The sequence below is a fragment of the Oncorhynchus mykiss genome, chromosome 2, assembly GCF_013265735.2.
Source record: "Oncorhynchus mykiss isolate Arlee chromosome 2, USDA_OmykA_1.1, whole genome shotgun sequence".
Classification (NCBI taxonomy): domain Eukaryota; kingdom Metazoa; phylum Chordata; class Actinopteri; order Salmoniformes; family Salmonidae; genus Oncorhynchus; species Oncorhynchus mykiss.
The window spans coordinates 4,112,892-4,129,908 of NC_048566.1; the positions used below are offsets into that span (position 1 = coordinate 4,112,892).

A 17,017-nucleotide genomic window follows, 5' to 3' on the forward strand; every position below is an offset into this window, starting at 1 on the left:
TGATCCAATCAGATGTCAGAATTCCCAGACTCTACCAGGGCCAGGGGGGTAATCCCTCCATCATCCCCTTCCTCACCTCCCTCCCTCCCTCCATCATCCCCTTCCTCCCTCCCTCCTCCTTCCCCTCCTCCTTCCCCTTCCTCCCTCCTTCCCCATCCCTCCTCCTTCCCCTCCTCCCTCCCTCCCTCCTCCTTCCCCTCCCTCCTCCTTCCCCTCCTCCATTCCTCCTTCACGCGTCACTGTGTCGTTAGACAGGACCGTTATAAATGGCTCTGCACACACTTCTGAAGCACGCCAAAGGGATTTACAGAGCTTCAGCAAGATACAAAGGAGGGAAAATTCTACAAAGAGAAAACTACCTTTCACTGAATCAGGATGTCTAAGCTTGCAGAGAGAACCCTTTTCGTTTTCTATATTTCAACACAGGTAAATAAATTCATTTAACGTTACAGAGTAGGCTCATCCAAACTATATTATGTGAAGAATATGAAAGCAAGGAGCAACAACTTTGAAAAGTCACACTTGAACACAGTTTCCCTTTTTTCCTCCAGATTTGCTCCCAGATCTTGGCGCAGGTGTGTCAGACAAGGTGCCTCTGTCCGCAGGAGCCTCCGCTGTGCGCCCCCGGGGTCCAGTTGATTCTGGATGACTGCGCATGCTGTCTGGTCTGTGCGAGGCAGAAAGGAGAGGCGTGCTCGGAAATAAGTCCCTGTGATACACACAGGGGTCTGAACTGCGACTACACGGCCGATGTACACCAGAGGACAGGTGTCTGTGTCGGTGAGTCATTTGTTAATTATATTGAACCAGTGATGTTCTAGTGTAGGTGTCAGAACGGGGTAGATTCCCTGGCCTGGTCTCAATTGGATTTGCTCAACTCCTGCGTACCTCTCGTCTTCTCTCGCCTCCTTTTGAAAAAGGTCAAAGGTAATCGAAGAGTGGCAGCGGGGACCCCTTCCCTATCTAAGAGCTATTGATGATGATGATGATGATGATGACAATTCACATTCTTTTCTAGACACAAACACTTACACTTGGATTTTATCCAGATATGAGTATTGGAAATTAAAAATGTTAAATAATGATTAGTGCTTTTCTTGTGTCCTCCTCTCTTCCACAGCACATGAGGGAGACATCTGCCTGTTGGACGGTTCAGTGTACCAGAACGGAGAGACCTTCTTCCCCAGCTGCAAGTATCAGTGCACCTGCAGGGACGGTCAGATCGCCTGCGTGCCCCGCTGCAACCTGGACGTGATGCTGCCGGGCCCAGACTGCCCTCTACCCAGGAAGGTGGCGGTCCCAGGGGAGTGCTGTGAGAAGTGGGTATGTGAGCCCCAACCAGAGGCCAGTGCCTTGGGCAGCTTCGCCATGGCTGGTAAGCACTCAGTCTATCTGCACTCAAATCAGATCCAAATGTTATTTGTCACATGTGCCGAATAGAACAGGTGTAGTAGACCTTACAGTAAATGCCGAATACAACAGATGTAGGTAGACCTTACAGTAAATGCCGAATAGAACAGGTGTAGGTAGACCTTACAGTAAATGCAGAATAGAACAGGTGTAGGTAGACCTTACAGTGAAATGCCGAATAGAATAGGTGTAGGTAGACCTTGCAGTGAAATGCCGAATACAATAGGTGTAGTAGACCTTACAGTGAAATGCTGAAAACAACAGGTGTAGGTAGACCTTACAGTGAAATGCAGAATAGAACAGGTGTAGTAGACCTTACAGTGAAATGCTGAATACAACAGGTGTAGTAGACCTTACAGTGAAATGCTGAATACAACAGGTGTAGGTAGACCTTACAGTGAAATGCTGAATACAACAGGTGTAGTAGACCTTACAGTGAAATGCTGAATACAACATGTGTAGTAGACCTTACAGTGAAATGCTGAATACAACAGGTGTAGTAGACCTTACAGTGAAATGCTTACCTACAAGCCCTTAACCAACAATGCAGTTTTAAGAAAAATAAGTGTTAAGTAAAAAATAGATAAGTAAAACATTATTAAATAACAAATAACAATTAAAGAGCAGCAGTAAAATAACAGTCTCTAGTGTACTACACAGCAGATAGGGTTCCACGTGGGACGCAGTTCCCCTCTCTCTACTTCTCTCTGCTTCTGACGTGACTGGTACTCTGGTGCAAGCCACAAAGTCAAGAGACAGATTCTGGCATGCCTCTAGGTTGACCTGTGGCTGGCTCTGTGTGAAGGGAAGGGAAATGCTGAATAGCCTCGGAGTACAGAGCGAGAGAGACTCACAGAGCAAGTTGATTTATCCCCGGAAGCCTCTGTGTAGACCTCTGGAGCCAAAACATTCCATTTCGTGTTCTCTGGAATGTGATGTACCTTGGATCGTTCTTAATCTGTGATCAATGGACTTTAGGCACCTAAAGAAATTCCGATAGAACTGTGAATTGGATTACCTGAATACCGATTATACACCAATGTAGGGGAATTAATTATGCAAACCACACAGATCCCAATACCAGCCAAACATAAGTTTCCTCTTATGCACTTCTGCCCAGTAATTCTTACGTCCATCAATCAATCTAGCGTGCATCTGTATTTCCCATGGCAACAACATCGGTCTCATCCGGTGTGTCTCTCCCTGTCCTCCCGTACAGCCTACAGACAGGAGGAGACAGTGGGGTTTGACTCGTGGGACCCCAGTACTAACTGCATAGAGCAGACTACGGAGTGGGGCGCCTGCTCTCGGACCTGTGGCATGAGCATCTCCACCCGGGTCACCAACAAGAACCCCCGCTGTGAGATGGTCAAGCAGACGCGTCTGTGCATCGTCAGGCCCTGCGACAAACAGCAGCAGGATGCTCCTAAGGTAGGATACTCAACCCACTGTTACTGTACTAATACCAGCAGTAGGATGTTCCTAAGGTAGGATACTCAACCCACTGTTACTGTACTAACACCAGCAGTAGGATGTTCCTAAGGTAGGATACTCAACCCACTGTTACTGTACTAATACCAGCAGTAGGATGTTCCTAAGGTAGGATACTCAACCCACTGTTACTGTACTAACACCAGCAGTAGGATGTTCCTAAGGTAGGATACTCAACCCACTGTTACTGTACTAATACCAGCAGTAGGATGTTCCTAAGGTAGGATACTCAACCCACTGTTACTGTACTAACACCAGCAGTAGGATGTTCCTAAGGTAGGATACTCAACCCACTGTCACTCTACTAATACCAGCAGTAGGATGTTCCTAAGGTAGGATACTCAACCCACTGTTACTATACAAATACCAGCAGTAGGATGTTCCTAAGGTAGGATACCCAACCCACTGTTACTGTACTAATACCAGCAGTAGGATGTTCCTAAGGTAGGATACTCAACCCACTGTTACTGTATTAATACCAGCAGTAGGATGTTCCTAAGGTAGGATACCCAACCCACTGTTCCTGTACTAATACCAGCAGTAGGATGTTCCTAAGGTAGGATACTCAACCCACTGTTACTGTACTAATACCAGCAGCAGGATGTTCCTAAGGTAGGATACTCAACCCACTGTTACTGTACTAATACCAGCAGTAGGATGTTCCTAAGGTAGGATACTCAACCCACTGTTACTGTACTAATACCAGCAGTAGGATGTTCCTAAGGTAGGATACTCAACCCACTGTCACTCTACTAATACCAGCAGTAGGATGTTCCTAAGGTAGGATACCCAACCCACTGTTACTGTACTAATACCAGCAGTAGGATGTTCCTAAGGTAGGATACTCAACCCACTGTCACTCTACTAATACCAGCAGTAGGATGTTCCTAAGGTAGGATACTCAACCCACTGTTACTGTACTAATACCAGCAGCAGGATGTTCCTAAGGTAGGATACCCAACCCACTGTTACTGTACTAATACCAGCAGTAGGATGTTCCTAAGGTAGGATACTCAACCCACTGTCACTGTACTAATACCAGCAGTAGGATGTTCCTAAGGTAGGATACTCAACCCACTGTTACTGTACTAATACCAGCAGTAGGATGTTCCTAAGGTAGGATACTCAACCCACTGTTACTGTACTAATACCAGCAGTAGGATGTTCCTAAGGTAGGATACCCAACCCACTGTTACTGTACTAATACCAGCAGTAGGATGTTCCTAAGGTAGGATACTCAACCCACTGTTACTGTACTAACACCAGCAGTAGGATGTTCCTAAGGTAGGATACTCAACCCACTGTCACTGTACTAATACCAGCAGTAGGATGTTCCTAAGGTAGGATACTCAACCCACTGTTACTGTACTAATAATACAAACCAAATCACAGTTGTAGAGGGAAAATACATCACAAATTTAAATAGCAGAATCGAAGTTCAAGTTCAACTTGCCATTCAGACTAAATGCAAATCTTCCGACTAACAAAACTCACAAGCGCTCTGACAAAATACACGCCAGAAGTGTTCCAGTGTTTCGTCGACTGACAACCATTTCCTCCTCTAAATCCTCAGAGAGGAAGCAAGTGCCTGAGGATGAGGAAGGCGGTGAAACCCGTCCGGTTCAGCTATAAGAACTGCACCAGCGTGCTGACCTACAAGCCCCGGTACTGTGGTGTGTGTACGGACGGGCGTTGCTGCACCCCCCACAGCACCGAGACAGCGCAGGTAGAGTTCCAATGTGCTCAGGGTAAAGCCATCAAGAAACCCGTGATGTTCATCAACACCTGCGCCTGTCACTACCACTGTCCCAGAGACAACGTCGTGTATCGACCATCAGACCTGGTCTACAGCGGTTACAGGTTATAACGCTGTTACCACAGACACAACGACAGTTTCTCCTGTTCCTCCGTGACAGTAGTATTGTACTGTACTGTAGTCGGGTGACTCTATATGTTCGTAACTCTAAATGTTCTTGACAACATCTCCCTGAAGGTGTATGGTTGGTCTCAGGAGGGAGAATCTCAATTGCATACTTATCGCGTTCCTCTCTCCTCGCCTCCTTCTCAAAACCCATTGGATGAGAAAGCCAGATGTCCCTCCCCTCTGACATTCTCCTCCAATGGGTTTTGAGAAGGAGGCGAGGAGAGAGGGTGCGAGGAGAGAGGGTACGAGGAGAGAGAGAGTGAGGAAAGAGGGCATTAGGAGAGAGGACACGAGGAGTATGCAATTGAGATTCTCATAGTCAGCACTTAGCTACCTTTACAGAATAGATGAGCATGCTTTCTGAATCTGATATAACTGGAAACGTTAAAGACAGAGTTTTCCTTTTCTGCAAATGGCCTCAGTGATCATTCACAGCTCCTGGGTCAGTTTTAAACAGCCTCTGACTCAAAGGGCCTCAGTGATCATACACAGCTCCTGGGTCAGTTTTAAACAGCCTCTGACTCAAAGGGCCTCAGTGATCATACACAGCTCCTGGGTCAGTTTTAAACAGCCTCTGACTCAAAGGGCCTCAGTGATCATACACAGCTCCTGGGTCAGTTTTAAACAGCCTCTGACTCAAATGGCCTCAGTGATCATACACAGCTCCTGGGTCAGTTTTAAACAGCCTCTGACTCAAAGGGCCTCAGTGATCATACACAGCTCCTGGGTCAGTTTTAAACAGCCTCTGACTCAAGCGGCCTCAGGAGATCATACACAGCTCCTGGGTCCGTTTTAGACATTCTCTGACTGTTCCAGAGGCATTTCCGAAATAGCGGTTAGACCACCTATAATCTTTTCAAGTGTAATGTCTGCACGTCCAACAACTCTCCAGCTGCACGTCCAACAACTCTCCAGCTGCACATCACAAAGAAAATGTCTGGTGAAAGCAACACCTGCTCACTGTTGTATTTGTTCTGGTGAAAACCTGTGTTTCTATCCCCCCCCCCCCCCCTCATTCCTCTGACCTTTGACCTTGTAGATGTTTGCAGACTCTTGCCCTCTCCCAGGCTCTCCAGTCAACCCGGTCTTGGCCCACACAACAGTCATGTCGACAGCCAGGTCAAAAAGGTTGTTCTTCATAATGTACTGCCGCTTTCAACAGCCTGTAAGTCTCCGCTCTTGGACCTCTAAGCCCCGCCCCACTAAGCCCCGCCCCACTTACACGTCAGACCTGGGTCAAATACATGTGTCAAAACTCTCGAGATGATTTAACTTGACCAGTGTGCAGGCTGTGGGTGGAGTTGGCAGTTTATGAGACTATTCCATTGGTTGCATTGTACAGGGCAAGCTAAGTCAAGTTAAGTCAAGCTAAGTCAAGCTAAGTCAAGCTAAGTCAAGCTAAGTCAAGTTAAGTCAAGCTAAGTCAAGCTAAGTCAAGTTAAGTCAAGCTAAGTCAAGCTAAGTCAAGTTAAGTCAAGCTAAGTCAAGCCAAACCAAGCTAAGTCAAGCTAAGTCAAGCTAAGTCAAGCTAAGTCAAGTTAAGTCAAGCTAAGTCAAGTTAAGTCAAGTGCACCTCCAAAGTCTTTGGCATATATATATATATATGTCACCCAGTTCTGATATATACTGTCATTGACTGCGACGCAATGTAGATTTTCCTTAAAAACAGAACGTTAATTTTCTACTCCTCCTATGGTCTCTTGTAGAAAGATACACGTTATGTGAATACTTTACTGTATAGTTGGCGCCAGCGTGTATTAAATACACAGTGTCTGTATGTCTTTGTAAACCAGAATGTAAATATGAATTCTATATAGTGTCTGTATGTGTTTGTAAACCGAATGTAAACCGAATGTATATATGAGTTCTATATAGTGTCTGTACGTCTTTGTAAACAGAATGTAAATATGAATTCTATATAGTGTCTGTACGTCTACTCTGGTTGTGTTTCGCTCAGCCTTTTCGGTCGATATAATAATACTGTACTTACTCATGATTTGACATTAAATATGTATATTTTCTATAACTTCTGATTTGTTTCTCTTTATTCCAACCGTCATGATATACCGTGTAGATAGATTTTTAGACAACAGTTGATGTACATTAAATTGACCTAAAAACTGAGTCACAACACCTTTTCATATAAGGTTAATGCATAGTTAGTTTAGTGACAACCCCGTCGAATGAATGCGACATAAAATGCTTAATGACTTTTAGAGACTATGGTGGGTTCTAACTTCCAACGCTTATAAGTCTGTGAAATCACTGAACGCTCAAAGCTCTCCCAGAACGGGTGTATAAAACCACTATACAGCAAACAGCGACACCTTGTGGGATATTTAAGAAGTGCAGGAAAGTATAAGAAAACATGACCTCTATTGTTATTCCTATCCAGAGTAAAAGTGATCCATGACCGTAACTGCGGTATCCCTGGTCCGGCACACTGTCGTCTCCCGGTGGTCTGTAGAGCTAATTGGAAAAGTACAGCACATCACAGCTCCGACAGAAGCGTCGCGTTGCCAGCGGCGTTGCGTCAATGTGCCGTTCCACCTGCTACACACAAGCACGTTGATTTAGAATCCCTATGGGCCCCGGTCAAAACTATGCACCATGGCTGCGTTTACACAGGCAGACTAATTCTGAACCTTTTCCCACTAATTGGTCTTTTGGCCAATCAGATCACCTCTGAAAGAGATCTGATGTGATTGGTTGAAAGACATATGAGAATTGAGCTGCCTGTGTAAACGCAGCCTGTGTAGAGAATAGGTTACCACTCAGGACGCACAGGGTGTCCAGTCATTTACCGGCAGACAGCCAGGTAAAATCAATTTTCTCTCGTCTCTGGCACTGAGATAAATGACTGAGAACACTACAGTATATCATCGCTGTAGTGTTGAGACAGACAGACGGGTGTTTGCAGTGTAATCCGATGTGCCTCGATTCAAACCTTTATTGTAGGTCTGGGGAAGCGTCCACTGAGATTAGCAGGTTTGAGTCAGACCAGATGCACTTCCTAGATTTCATCCTTGGAGGAATGTTGTAGGTAGACATTTCTGTAGCATGTAGACTACAAGTTAATAGCCTGTCAGTATCTCTTGCCATTTCAATTTTTTTTAACCTTTATTTAACTAGGCGAGTCGGTTAAGAATAAATTCTTATTTACAATCACGGCCTACACCGGCCAAACCCGGACGACGCTGGGCCAGTTGAGCGCTGCACTAGGGGACTCCCAATGACGGCCGACCCCGGCCAAACCCGGACGACGCTGGGCCAGTTGAGCGCCGCCCCTGTGGGACTGCCAAACCCGGGCGACGCTGGGCCAGTTGAGCGCCGACCCTGTGGGACTCCCAATCACGGCCGGTTGTAATACATACAGCCTTGGATTCGAACCAGGGTGTCTGTAATGACACCTCTGGCACTGAGATGCAGCGCCTTAGACCGCTGTGTCACTCGGGAGCCCATTAGAGCCTGTCACCAAACCCATTCAAACACACATTTATTACTGAAATGAAATCTCCCAACTACAGGAACAGCCTTAATCGATTGATGTTCATAATGCTAATATCGTTAGCATTAAATCAAACCAACAAGGTTGAGCAGCAATGACCTCTGGCCTCGCTGCCAACTTCCCCGATACGCCGCAATGACAGACGAGGTCGTACAAAAAAGGTTTATTGGATTAAAACATCAGGCATAAATAAGTGGATCACACAGCTGTCCGGGACATATTTAAAAGGATGTCACCACTACAGGTTCACTATTATTACTGTTCACAGTACAGACAGACAGAGCTGATTATTATTATTATTAACACAGTACTCTCAGCCATCACCAGCAAGACATTCATCAGAAACACCACATACAACACACACACACACACACAACAACAACACACCACATTATCAATACAAGTAACAACAAATAATTAAATTCATGCTTGTTAATCATCAAAAAACACAAACATAAAGAGGGACAGGAAATGTGTTCCATTACAGAGGAACAGAACAGCCATGAATAAACATTTAGAATAATACATGTGGAAAAACACAACACGACATATTCAAAAATATACACCAGACCATCGGAGCTGTGGTGGACAGGAGAGGGTAGGTAAACAGGAGAGGGTAGGTAAACAGGAGAGGGTAGGTAAACAGGAGAGGGTAGGTGGACAGGAGAGGGTCGGTAAACAGGAGAGGGTAGGGAGACAGGAGAGGGTAGGTGGACAGGAGAGGGTAGGTAAACAGGAGAGGGTAGGGAGACAGGAGAGGGTAGGTGGACAGGAGAGGGTAGGTAAACAGGAGAGGGTAGGGAGACAGGAGAGGGTAGGTGGACAGGAGAGGGTAGGTGGACAGGAGAGGGTAGGTAAACAGGAGAGGGTAGGGAGACAGGAGAGGGTAGGTGGACAGGAGAGGGTAGGGAGACAGGAGAGGGTAGGGAGACAGGAGAGGGTAGGTAAACAGGAGAGGGTAGGTAAACAGGAGAGGGTAGGGAGACAGGAGAGGGTAGGTAAACAGGAGAGGGTAGGGACACAGGAGAGGGTAGGTGGACAGGAGAGGGTAGGTGGACAGGAGAGGGTAGGTAAACAGGAGAGGGTAGGTGGACAGGAGAGGGTAGGTAGACCGGAGAGGGTAGGTGGACAGGAGAGGGTAGGTGGACAGGATAGGGTAGGTGGACAGGAGAGGGTAGGTGGACAGGAGAGGGTAGGTTGACAGGAGAGGGTAGGGAGACAGTGGTTTAGATCTCGCTCTCATACGTGTGCATGTGAGTCTTCAGTGAGAGGATTTCAGGGTAACTCCGGCTAGTCCGACGGTAGAAGTCCAGGCCCGTGAGGATCTCCACGTCTCGGACCCGGGCCGTGTGCAGCTTCATCAGATCCTCTACCCACTTAGACTCGTCCTCAGAGCTCTGGGGGGGACGAAGACAACGTCACACAACGTCAGCTACCTGCACATTTCATGATGCTCTGAGATCTCTCTCAATTCAAGGGACTTTATTGGCATGGGAAACATGTTTACACTGACAAAGCAAGTGAAATAGACAAAAGTGAAATGAACAAATTAACATTACTCACAAGTTTCAAAGGAATAGACACATTTCAAATGTCATATTTCTATATACAGTGTAACAATGTACAAATAGTTAAAGTACAAAAGGGAAAATAAATAAACATAAATATGGGTTGGATTTACAGTGGTGTTTGTTCTTCACTGGTTGGCCCTTTCTTGTCTCTTTCTGTCTCACAATGTCTCTGTGTGTGAGGCAATAGCACCCTGTTCCCTACACAATACACTACCTTTGATCACAGCCCTATGTAGCAGCCCTATGTAGCAGCCCTATGTAGCAGTCCTATGTAGCAGCCCTATGTAGCAGTCCTATGTAGCAGTCCTATGTAGCAGTCCTATGTAGCAGTCCTATGTAGCAGCCCTATGTAGCAGTCCTATGTAGCAGCCCTATGTAGCAGCCCTATGTAGCAGTCCTATGTAGCAGCCTTATGTAGCAGCCCTATGTAGCAGTCCTATGTAGCAGTCCTATGTAGCAGCCCTATGTAGCAGCCCTATGTAGCAGCCTTATGTAGCAGCCCTATGTAGCAGCCCTATGTAGCAGTCCTATGTATCAGCCCTATGTAGCAGCCCTATGTAGCAGTCCTATGTAGCAGCCCTATGTCATTTGGACATAGCAGCCCTATGTAGCAGCCCTATGTAGCAGTCCTATGTATCAGCCCTATGTATCAGCCCTATGTAGCAGCCCTATGTCATTTGGACGTAGCCAGGGACTCACACTGCAGCTCTCGTCGTTGTCTGAGCGGTGTGGTAGGATGAAGGCAGAGCTGCTAAGAGGTCCAGTACAGATGTCCTCAGCCTGGGTGAAGTCCAGGCAACTGGTTATCACACAGTAGTAGTGGGTTGGAATGGGCCCTGAACCACTTCCATACCTGTAGGCAAAATACATGTGAAGATCACCAAAGGAGGTTGAATATTTATTCATGGTAGACTGTATGTAGCCAGAGGACAGTCAGTAACTATGAGACAGCACAGTCCCACAGACAGAGAACACAGTAACTATGAGACAGGAGAGGGTCTGTCCCACAGACAGAGAACACACAGTAACTATGAGACAGCACAGTCCCACAGACAGAGAACACACAGTAACTATGAGACAGCACAGTCCCACAGACAGAGAACACACAGTAACTACGAGACAGCACAGTCCCACAGACAGAGAACACACAGTAACTACGAGACAGCACAGTCCCACAGACAGAGAACACACAGTAACTACGAGACAGCACAGTCCCACAGACAGAGAACACACAGTAACTATGAGACAGCACAGTCCCACAGACAGAGAACACACAGTAACTACGAGACAGCACAGTCCCACAGACAGAGAACACACAGTAACTATGAGACAGCACAGTCCCACAGACAGAGAACACACATGTAGCCAGAGGACAGTCAGTGACTATGAGACAGGAGAGGGTCTGTCCCACAGACAGAGAACACACATGTAGCCAGAGGACAGTCAGTGACTATGAGACAGCACAGTCCCACAGACAGAGAACACACATTCAATCACATGAAGGCTCTATGTGAGGTTCAGTGACATTATGACCATGATGATTGAATGGAACCAGAAGTACAGATATTTGTAATGACCGATTTTAGCCACTAGGTGGCCCTACAACTACATTTTGCTGGATCATTTCCATGACAATACATTTAATTTGCCTCTATTTTTATTTTTTAATTTAACCTTTATTTAACTAGGCAAGTCAGTTAAGAACAAATTCTTATTTTCAATGACGGCCTAGGAACAGTGGGTTAACTGCCTGTTTAGGGGCAGAACGACAACATGTACCTTGTCAGCTTGGGGGGTTTGAACTTGCAACCTTCCGGTTCAATGCTCTAACCACTAGGCTACCCTGCCGCCCCTGCCTCTACTTTGACGAATGAGTAAAATACGAAATAGAATATTGACCTTTTGCAGGAAAGGAAAGAGAAACATCGACTGTTCCAAATCATTAAGGTGCAAAACGAGGTTTGAGTCTGACATTGAGACATTGAGAAGTACAGTACTATGTTGTATTGTGGCTGCTTCCCAAATGAAACCCTGCTCCTTTAAAAAACCTCCTACGGGTCGGACCCTTTCTTTACGTTTTCCTCTAAAATGACATACTCAAATCTAACTGCCTGTAGCTCAGGACCTGAAGCAAGGACATGCATATTCTTTTTTTTAAAAATTTTACCCCTTTTTCTCCCCAATTTTGTGGTGTTGTAGTAGCTACTATCTTGTCACATCGCTACAACTCCCGTACGGGCTCGGGAGAGACGAAGGTTGAAAGTCATGCGTCCTCCGATACACAATCCAACCAGCCGCACTGCTTCTTAACACAGCGCGCATCCAACCCGGAAGCCAGCCGCACCAATATGTCGGAAGATACACCTGGCAACCTTGTTTAGCGCGCACTGCGCCCGGCCCGCCACAGGAGTCGCTGGTGCGCGATGAGACAAGGATATCCCTACCGACCTAACCTGGACGATGCTAGGCCAATTGTGCGTCTCCCCACGGACCTCCGGTTACGACAGAGCCTGGGCGCGAACCCAGCTGGCGCTGCAGTACAGCGCCCTTAACCACTGCGCCACCCGGGAGGCCTAGGATATCCATATTCTTGATACCATTTGAAAGGAAACACTTTGAAGTTGGTGGAAATGTGAAAGGAATGTAGGAGAATATAACACATTAGATCTGACAAAAACATGTGTTTTTGTTCCGTCATCTTTGAAATGCAAGAGAAAGGCCACAACGTATTACTGCAGATTAGGCGCAATTTAGATTTTGGCCACTAGGTGGCAGCAGTGTATGTGCAACGTTTTAGACTGATTCAATGAACCATTGCATTACTGTTCAAAATGTTGTATCAAATCTGCTCAGATGCGCCTAATTGTTTTGCTACATTTTCAAGTATATAACTGTGCACTCTCCTCAAACAATACCATGGTATTCTTTCACTGTAATAGCTACTGTAAATTGGACAGTGCAGTTAGATTAACACGAATTTAAGCTTTCTGCCAATAAAAAAACATGTCTATGTCCTGGGAAATGTTCTTGTTACTTACAATGTCATGCTAATCAAATTAGCGCATGTTAGTTCAACCGGACATCAATCCCGTAGAGGTTAAAGTGCACTACCATTGACCAGCACTGGTCAACAGTAGTGCACTATAAAGGGAATTAGGGGCTCTGATCAAAAATAGTGCACTCTAATAGGGGCCTTTTTGGGATGTAGCCTGTATGTCAGTGAAGATCAAAAGCCCTTACTGTTTAATTTTCTCTGCCGAGTCTCTCAGGCCATCGTAGTCGTTGTCAAATATGGGCCCACAGATTAAGTTGAGCCCATTTCTCTCCATGGCATACTTCTTCACAAGAGTCTTCTGGAAGTAGCTCCATATTCCTGAAGGAGATACAGAGAGAGAGAGAGAGAGAGTGAGTGAGTGAGTGTGTGTGAGTGTGTGTGAGTGTGTGTGAGTGAGTGTGAGTGTGAGTGAGTGAGTGAGTGAGTGAGTGAGTGAGTGAGTGAGTGAGTGAGTGAGTGAGTGAGTGAGAGAGAGAGAGAGAGGCAAACTGTTACAACTCTGCAGCATCTACACCCCTGTGTGTTTAGGGTTGTGAGGACAGACTGGATCAGATCTACACCCCTGTGTGTTTAGGGTTGAGGTAAGACTGGATCAGATCTACACCCTTGTGTGTTTAGGGCTGTGAGGACAGACTGGATCAGATCTACACCCCTGTGTGTTTAGGGTTGAGGTAAGACTGGATCAGATGTACACCCCTGTGTGTTTAGGGCTGTGAGGACAGACTGGATCAGATCTACACCCCTGTATGTTTAGGGCTGTGAGGACAGACTGGATCAGATCTACACCCCTGTATGTTTAGGGTTGAGGTAAGACTGGATCAGATCTACACCCCTGTGTGTTTAGGGCTGTGAGGACAGACTGGATCAGATCTACACCCCTGTATGTTTAGGGCTGTGAGGACAGACTTGATCAGATCTACACCCCTGTATGTTTAGGGTTGAGGTAAGACTGGATCAGATCTACACCCCTGTATGTTTAGGGCTGTGAGGACAGACTGGATCAGATCTACACCCCTGTATGTTTAGGGCTGAGGTAAGACTGCATCAGATCTACGCCCCTGTATGTTTAGGGCTGTGAGGACAGACTTGATCAGATCTACACCCCTGTATGTTTAGGGCTGAGGTAAGACTGGATCAGATCTACACCCCTGTATGTTTAGGGCTGAGGTAAGACTGGATCAGATCTACACCCCTGTATGTTTAGGGCTGTGAGGACAGACTGGATCAGATCTACACCCCTGTATGTTAGGGCTGTGAGGACAGACTGGATCAGCTCTACACCCCTGTATGTTTAGGGCTGTGAGGACAGACTGGATCAGATCTACACCCCTGTATGTTTAGGGCTGAGGTAAGACTGGATCAGCTCTACATCCCTGTATGTTTAGGGCTGTGAGGACAGACTGGATCAGCTCTACACCCCTGTATGTTTAGGGCTGTGAGGACAGACTGGATCAGATCTACACCCTTGTATGTTTAGGGTTGTGAGGACAGACTGGATCAGCTCTACACCCCTGTATGTTTAGGGCTGTGAGGACAGACTGGATCAGATCTACACCCCTGTATATTAGGGCTGTGAGGACAGACTGGATCAGATCTACACCCCTGTATATTAGGGCTGTGAGGACAGACTGGATCAGCTCTACACCCCTGTATGTTCAGGGCTGTGAGGACAGACTGGATCAGATCTACACCCCTGTATGTTTAGGGCTGAGGTAAGACTGGATCAGCTCTACATCCCTGTATGTTTAGGGCTGTGAGGACAGACTGGATCAGCTCTACACCCCTGTATGTTTAGGGCTGTGAGGACAGACTGGATCAGATCTACACCCCTGTATATTAGGGCTGTGAGGACAGACTGGATCAGCTCTACACCCCTGTATGTTTAGGGCTGTGAGGACAGACTGGATCAGATCTACACCCCTGTATGTTAGGGCTGAGGTAAGACAGGATCAGACCTTTACCCCTGTTGTGTCTTTCCTGGAATAGCCAGATCAATAGAAGAAGGTGATGACTGGTTGAGACCCAACAAACTTTGATAAAGCTTTCAGTAATTCCCAACAAACCTTTAAAGCTTTCAGTAATACCCAACAAACCTTTAAAGCTTTCAGTAATACCCAACAAACCTTGATAAAGCTTTCAGTAATACCCAACAAACCTTGATAAAGCTTTCAGTAATACCCAATAAACCTTGATAAAGCTTTCAGTAATACCCAACAAACCTTGATAAAGCTTTCAGTAATACCTAACAAACCTTGATAAAGCTTTCAGTAATTCCCAACAAACCTTGATAAAGCTTTCAGTAATACCCAACAAACCTTTAAAGCTTTCAGTAATACCCAACAAACCTTGATAAAGCTTTCAGAAAATACCCAACAAACCTTGATAAAGCTTTCAGTAGTTCCCAACAAACCTTGATAAAGCTTTCAGTAATACCCAACAAACCTTGATAAAGCTTTCAGTAATACCCAACAAACCTTTAAAGCTTTCAGTAATACCCAACAAACCTTGATAAAGCTTTCAGTAATACCCAACAAACCTTGATAAAGCTTTCAGTAATACCCAACAAACCTTTAAAGCTTTCAGTAATACCCAACAAACCTTGATAAAGCTTTCAGAAAATACCCAACAAACCTTGATAAAGCTTTCAGTAGTTCCCAACAAACCTTGATAAAGCTTTCAGTAATACCCAACAAACCTTGATAAAGCTTTCAGTAATACCCAACAAACCTTTAAAGCTTTCAGTAATACCCAACAAACCTTGATAAAGCTTTCAGAAAATACCCAACAAACGTTGATAAAGCTTTCAGTAATACCCAACAAACGTTGATAAAGCGTTCAGTAATACCCAACAAACCTTGATAAAGCTTTCAGTAATACCCAACAAACGTTGATAAAGCGTTCAGTAATACCCAACAAACGTTGATAAAGCGTTCAGTAATACCCAACAAACGTTGATAAAGCGTTCAGTAATACCCAACAAACCTTGATAAAGCTTTCAGTAATACCCAACAAACGTTGATAAAGCGTTCAGTAATACCCAACAAACGTTGATAAAGCGTTCAGTAATACCCAACAAACGTTGATAAAGCTTTCAGTAATACCCAACAAACGTTGATAAAGCGTTCAGTAATACCCAACAAACGTTGATAAAGCGTTCAGTAATACCCAACAAACCTTGATAAAGCTTTCAGTAATACCCAACAAACGTTGATAAAGCGTTCAGTAATACCCAACAAACGTTGATAAAGCGTTCAGTAATACCCAACAAACGTTGATAAAGCGTTCAGTAATACCCAACAAGCAGCGCTTCTATGCTAAAGTGCATGTTATATTGTATTATATTTACGGTAGGTTCAGTTTATAGTTGGTTACCCATTACCTTCTAACCATGAGGAAACCATGACAACTACCCAGTCAGGAAAACATCCCATTACCTCCTAACCATGAGGAAACCATGACAACTACCCAGTCAGGAAAACATCCCATTACCTTCTAACCATGAGGAAACCATGACAACTACCCAGTCAGGAAAACATCCTCTAACCATGAGGAAACCATGACAACTACCCAGTCAGGAAAACATCCCATTACCTCCTAACCATGAGGAAACCATGACAACTACCCAGTCAGGAAAACATCCCATTACCTCCTAACCATGAGGAAACCATGACAACTACCCAGTCAGGAAAACATCCCATTACCTTCTAACCATGAGGAAACCATGACAACTACCCAGTCAGGAAAACATCCCATTACCTTCTAACCATGAGGAAACCATGACAACTACCCAGTCAGGAAAACATCCCATTACCTTCTAACCATGAGGAAACCATGACAACTACCCAGTCAGGAAAACATCCTCTAACCATGAGGAAACCATGACATCTACCCAGTCAGGAAAACATCCCATTACCTCCTAACCATGAGGAAACCATGACAACTACCCAGTCAGGAAAACATCCCATTACCTCCTAACCATGAGGAAACCATGACAACTACCCAGTCAGGAAAACATCCCATTACCTCCTAACCATGAGGAAACCATGACAACTACCCAG

The 17,017-nt window shown here is 45.5% G+C and overlaps 2 protein-coding genes across 3 annotated transcripts in view; one reads left to right on the forward strand and one right to left on the reverse strand.

Annotated features, from left to right (window-relative positions):
• The first annotated feature begins 230 nt into the window (after positions 1 to 230).
• LOC110507036 (CCN family member 3) lies at positions 231 to 6,851 on the forward strand. Its single transcript, XM_036935442.1, has 5 exons — positions 231 to 426; positions 552 to 780; positions 1,121 to 1,375; positions 2,630 to 2,841; positions 4,475 to 6,851. Exons 1-5 carry the CDS (start codon positions 376 to 378, stop codon positions 4,766 to 4,768), a joined length of 1,041 nt encoding a protein of 346 aa, XP_036791337.1. The 5' UTR covers positions 231 to 375; the 3' UTR covers positions 4,769 to 6,851.
• A 2,567-nt stretch (positions 6,852 to 9,418) lies between these two features.
• The window catches only part of enpp2 (ectonucleotide pyrophosphatase/phosphodiesterase 2), a 44,715-nt gene continuing 37,116 nt past the window's right edge, over positions 9,419 to 17,017 (reverse strand). The window contains exons 23-25 of one of the 2 annotated variants that reach the window (XM_036935449.1): positions 13,145 to 13,277; positions 10,604 to 10,757; positions 9,419 to 9,730 (exon numbers count right to left, since the gene is read on the reverse strand). In XM_036935449.1, coding sequence (XP_036791344.1) covers positions 9,560 to 9,730; positions 10,604 to 10,757; positions 13,145 to 13,277 — 458 coding nt within the window. In that variant the 3' untranslated portion in view covers positions 9,419 to 9,559. The remainder of the gene's footprint in view (positions 9,731 to 10,603; positions 10,758 to 13,144; positions 13,278 to 17,017) is intronic. The other variant, XM_036935456.1, reaches the window with a different exon arrangement.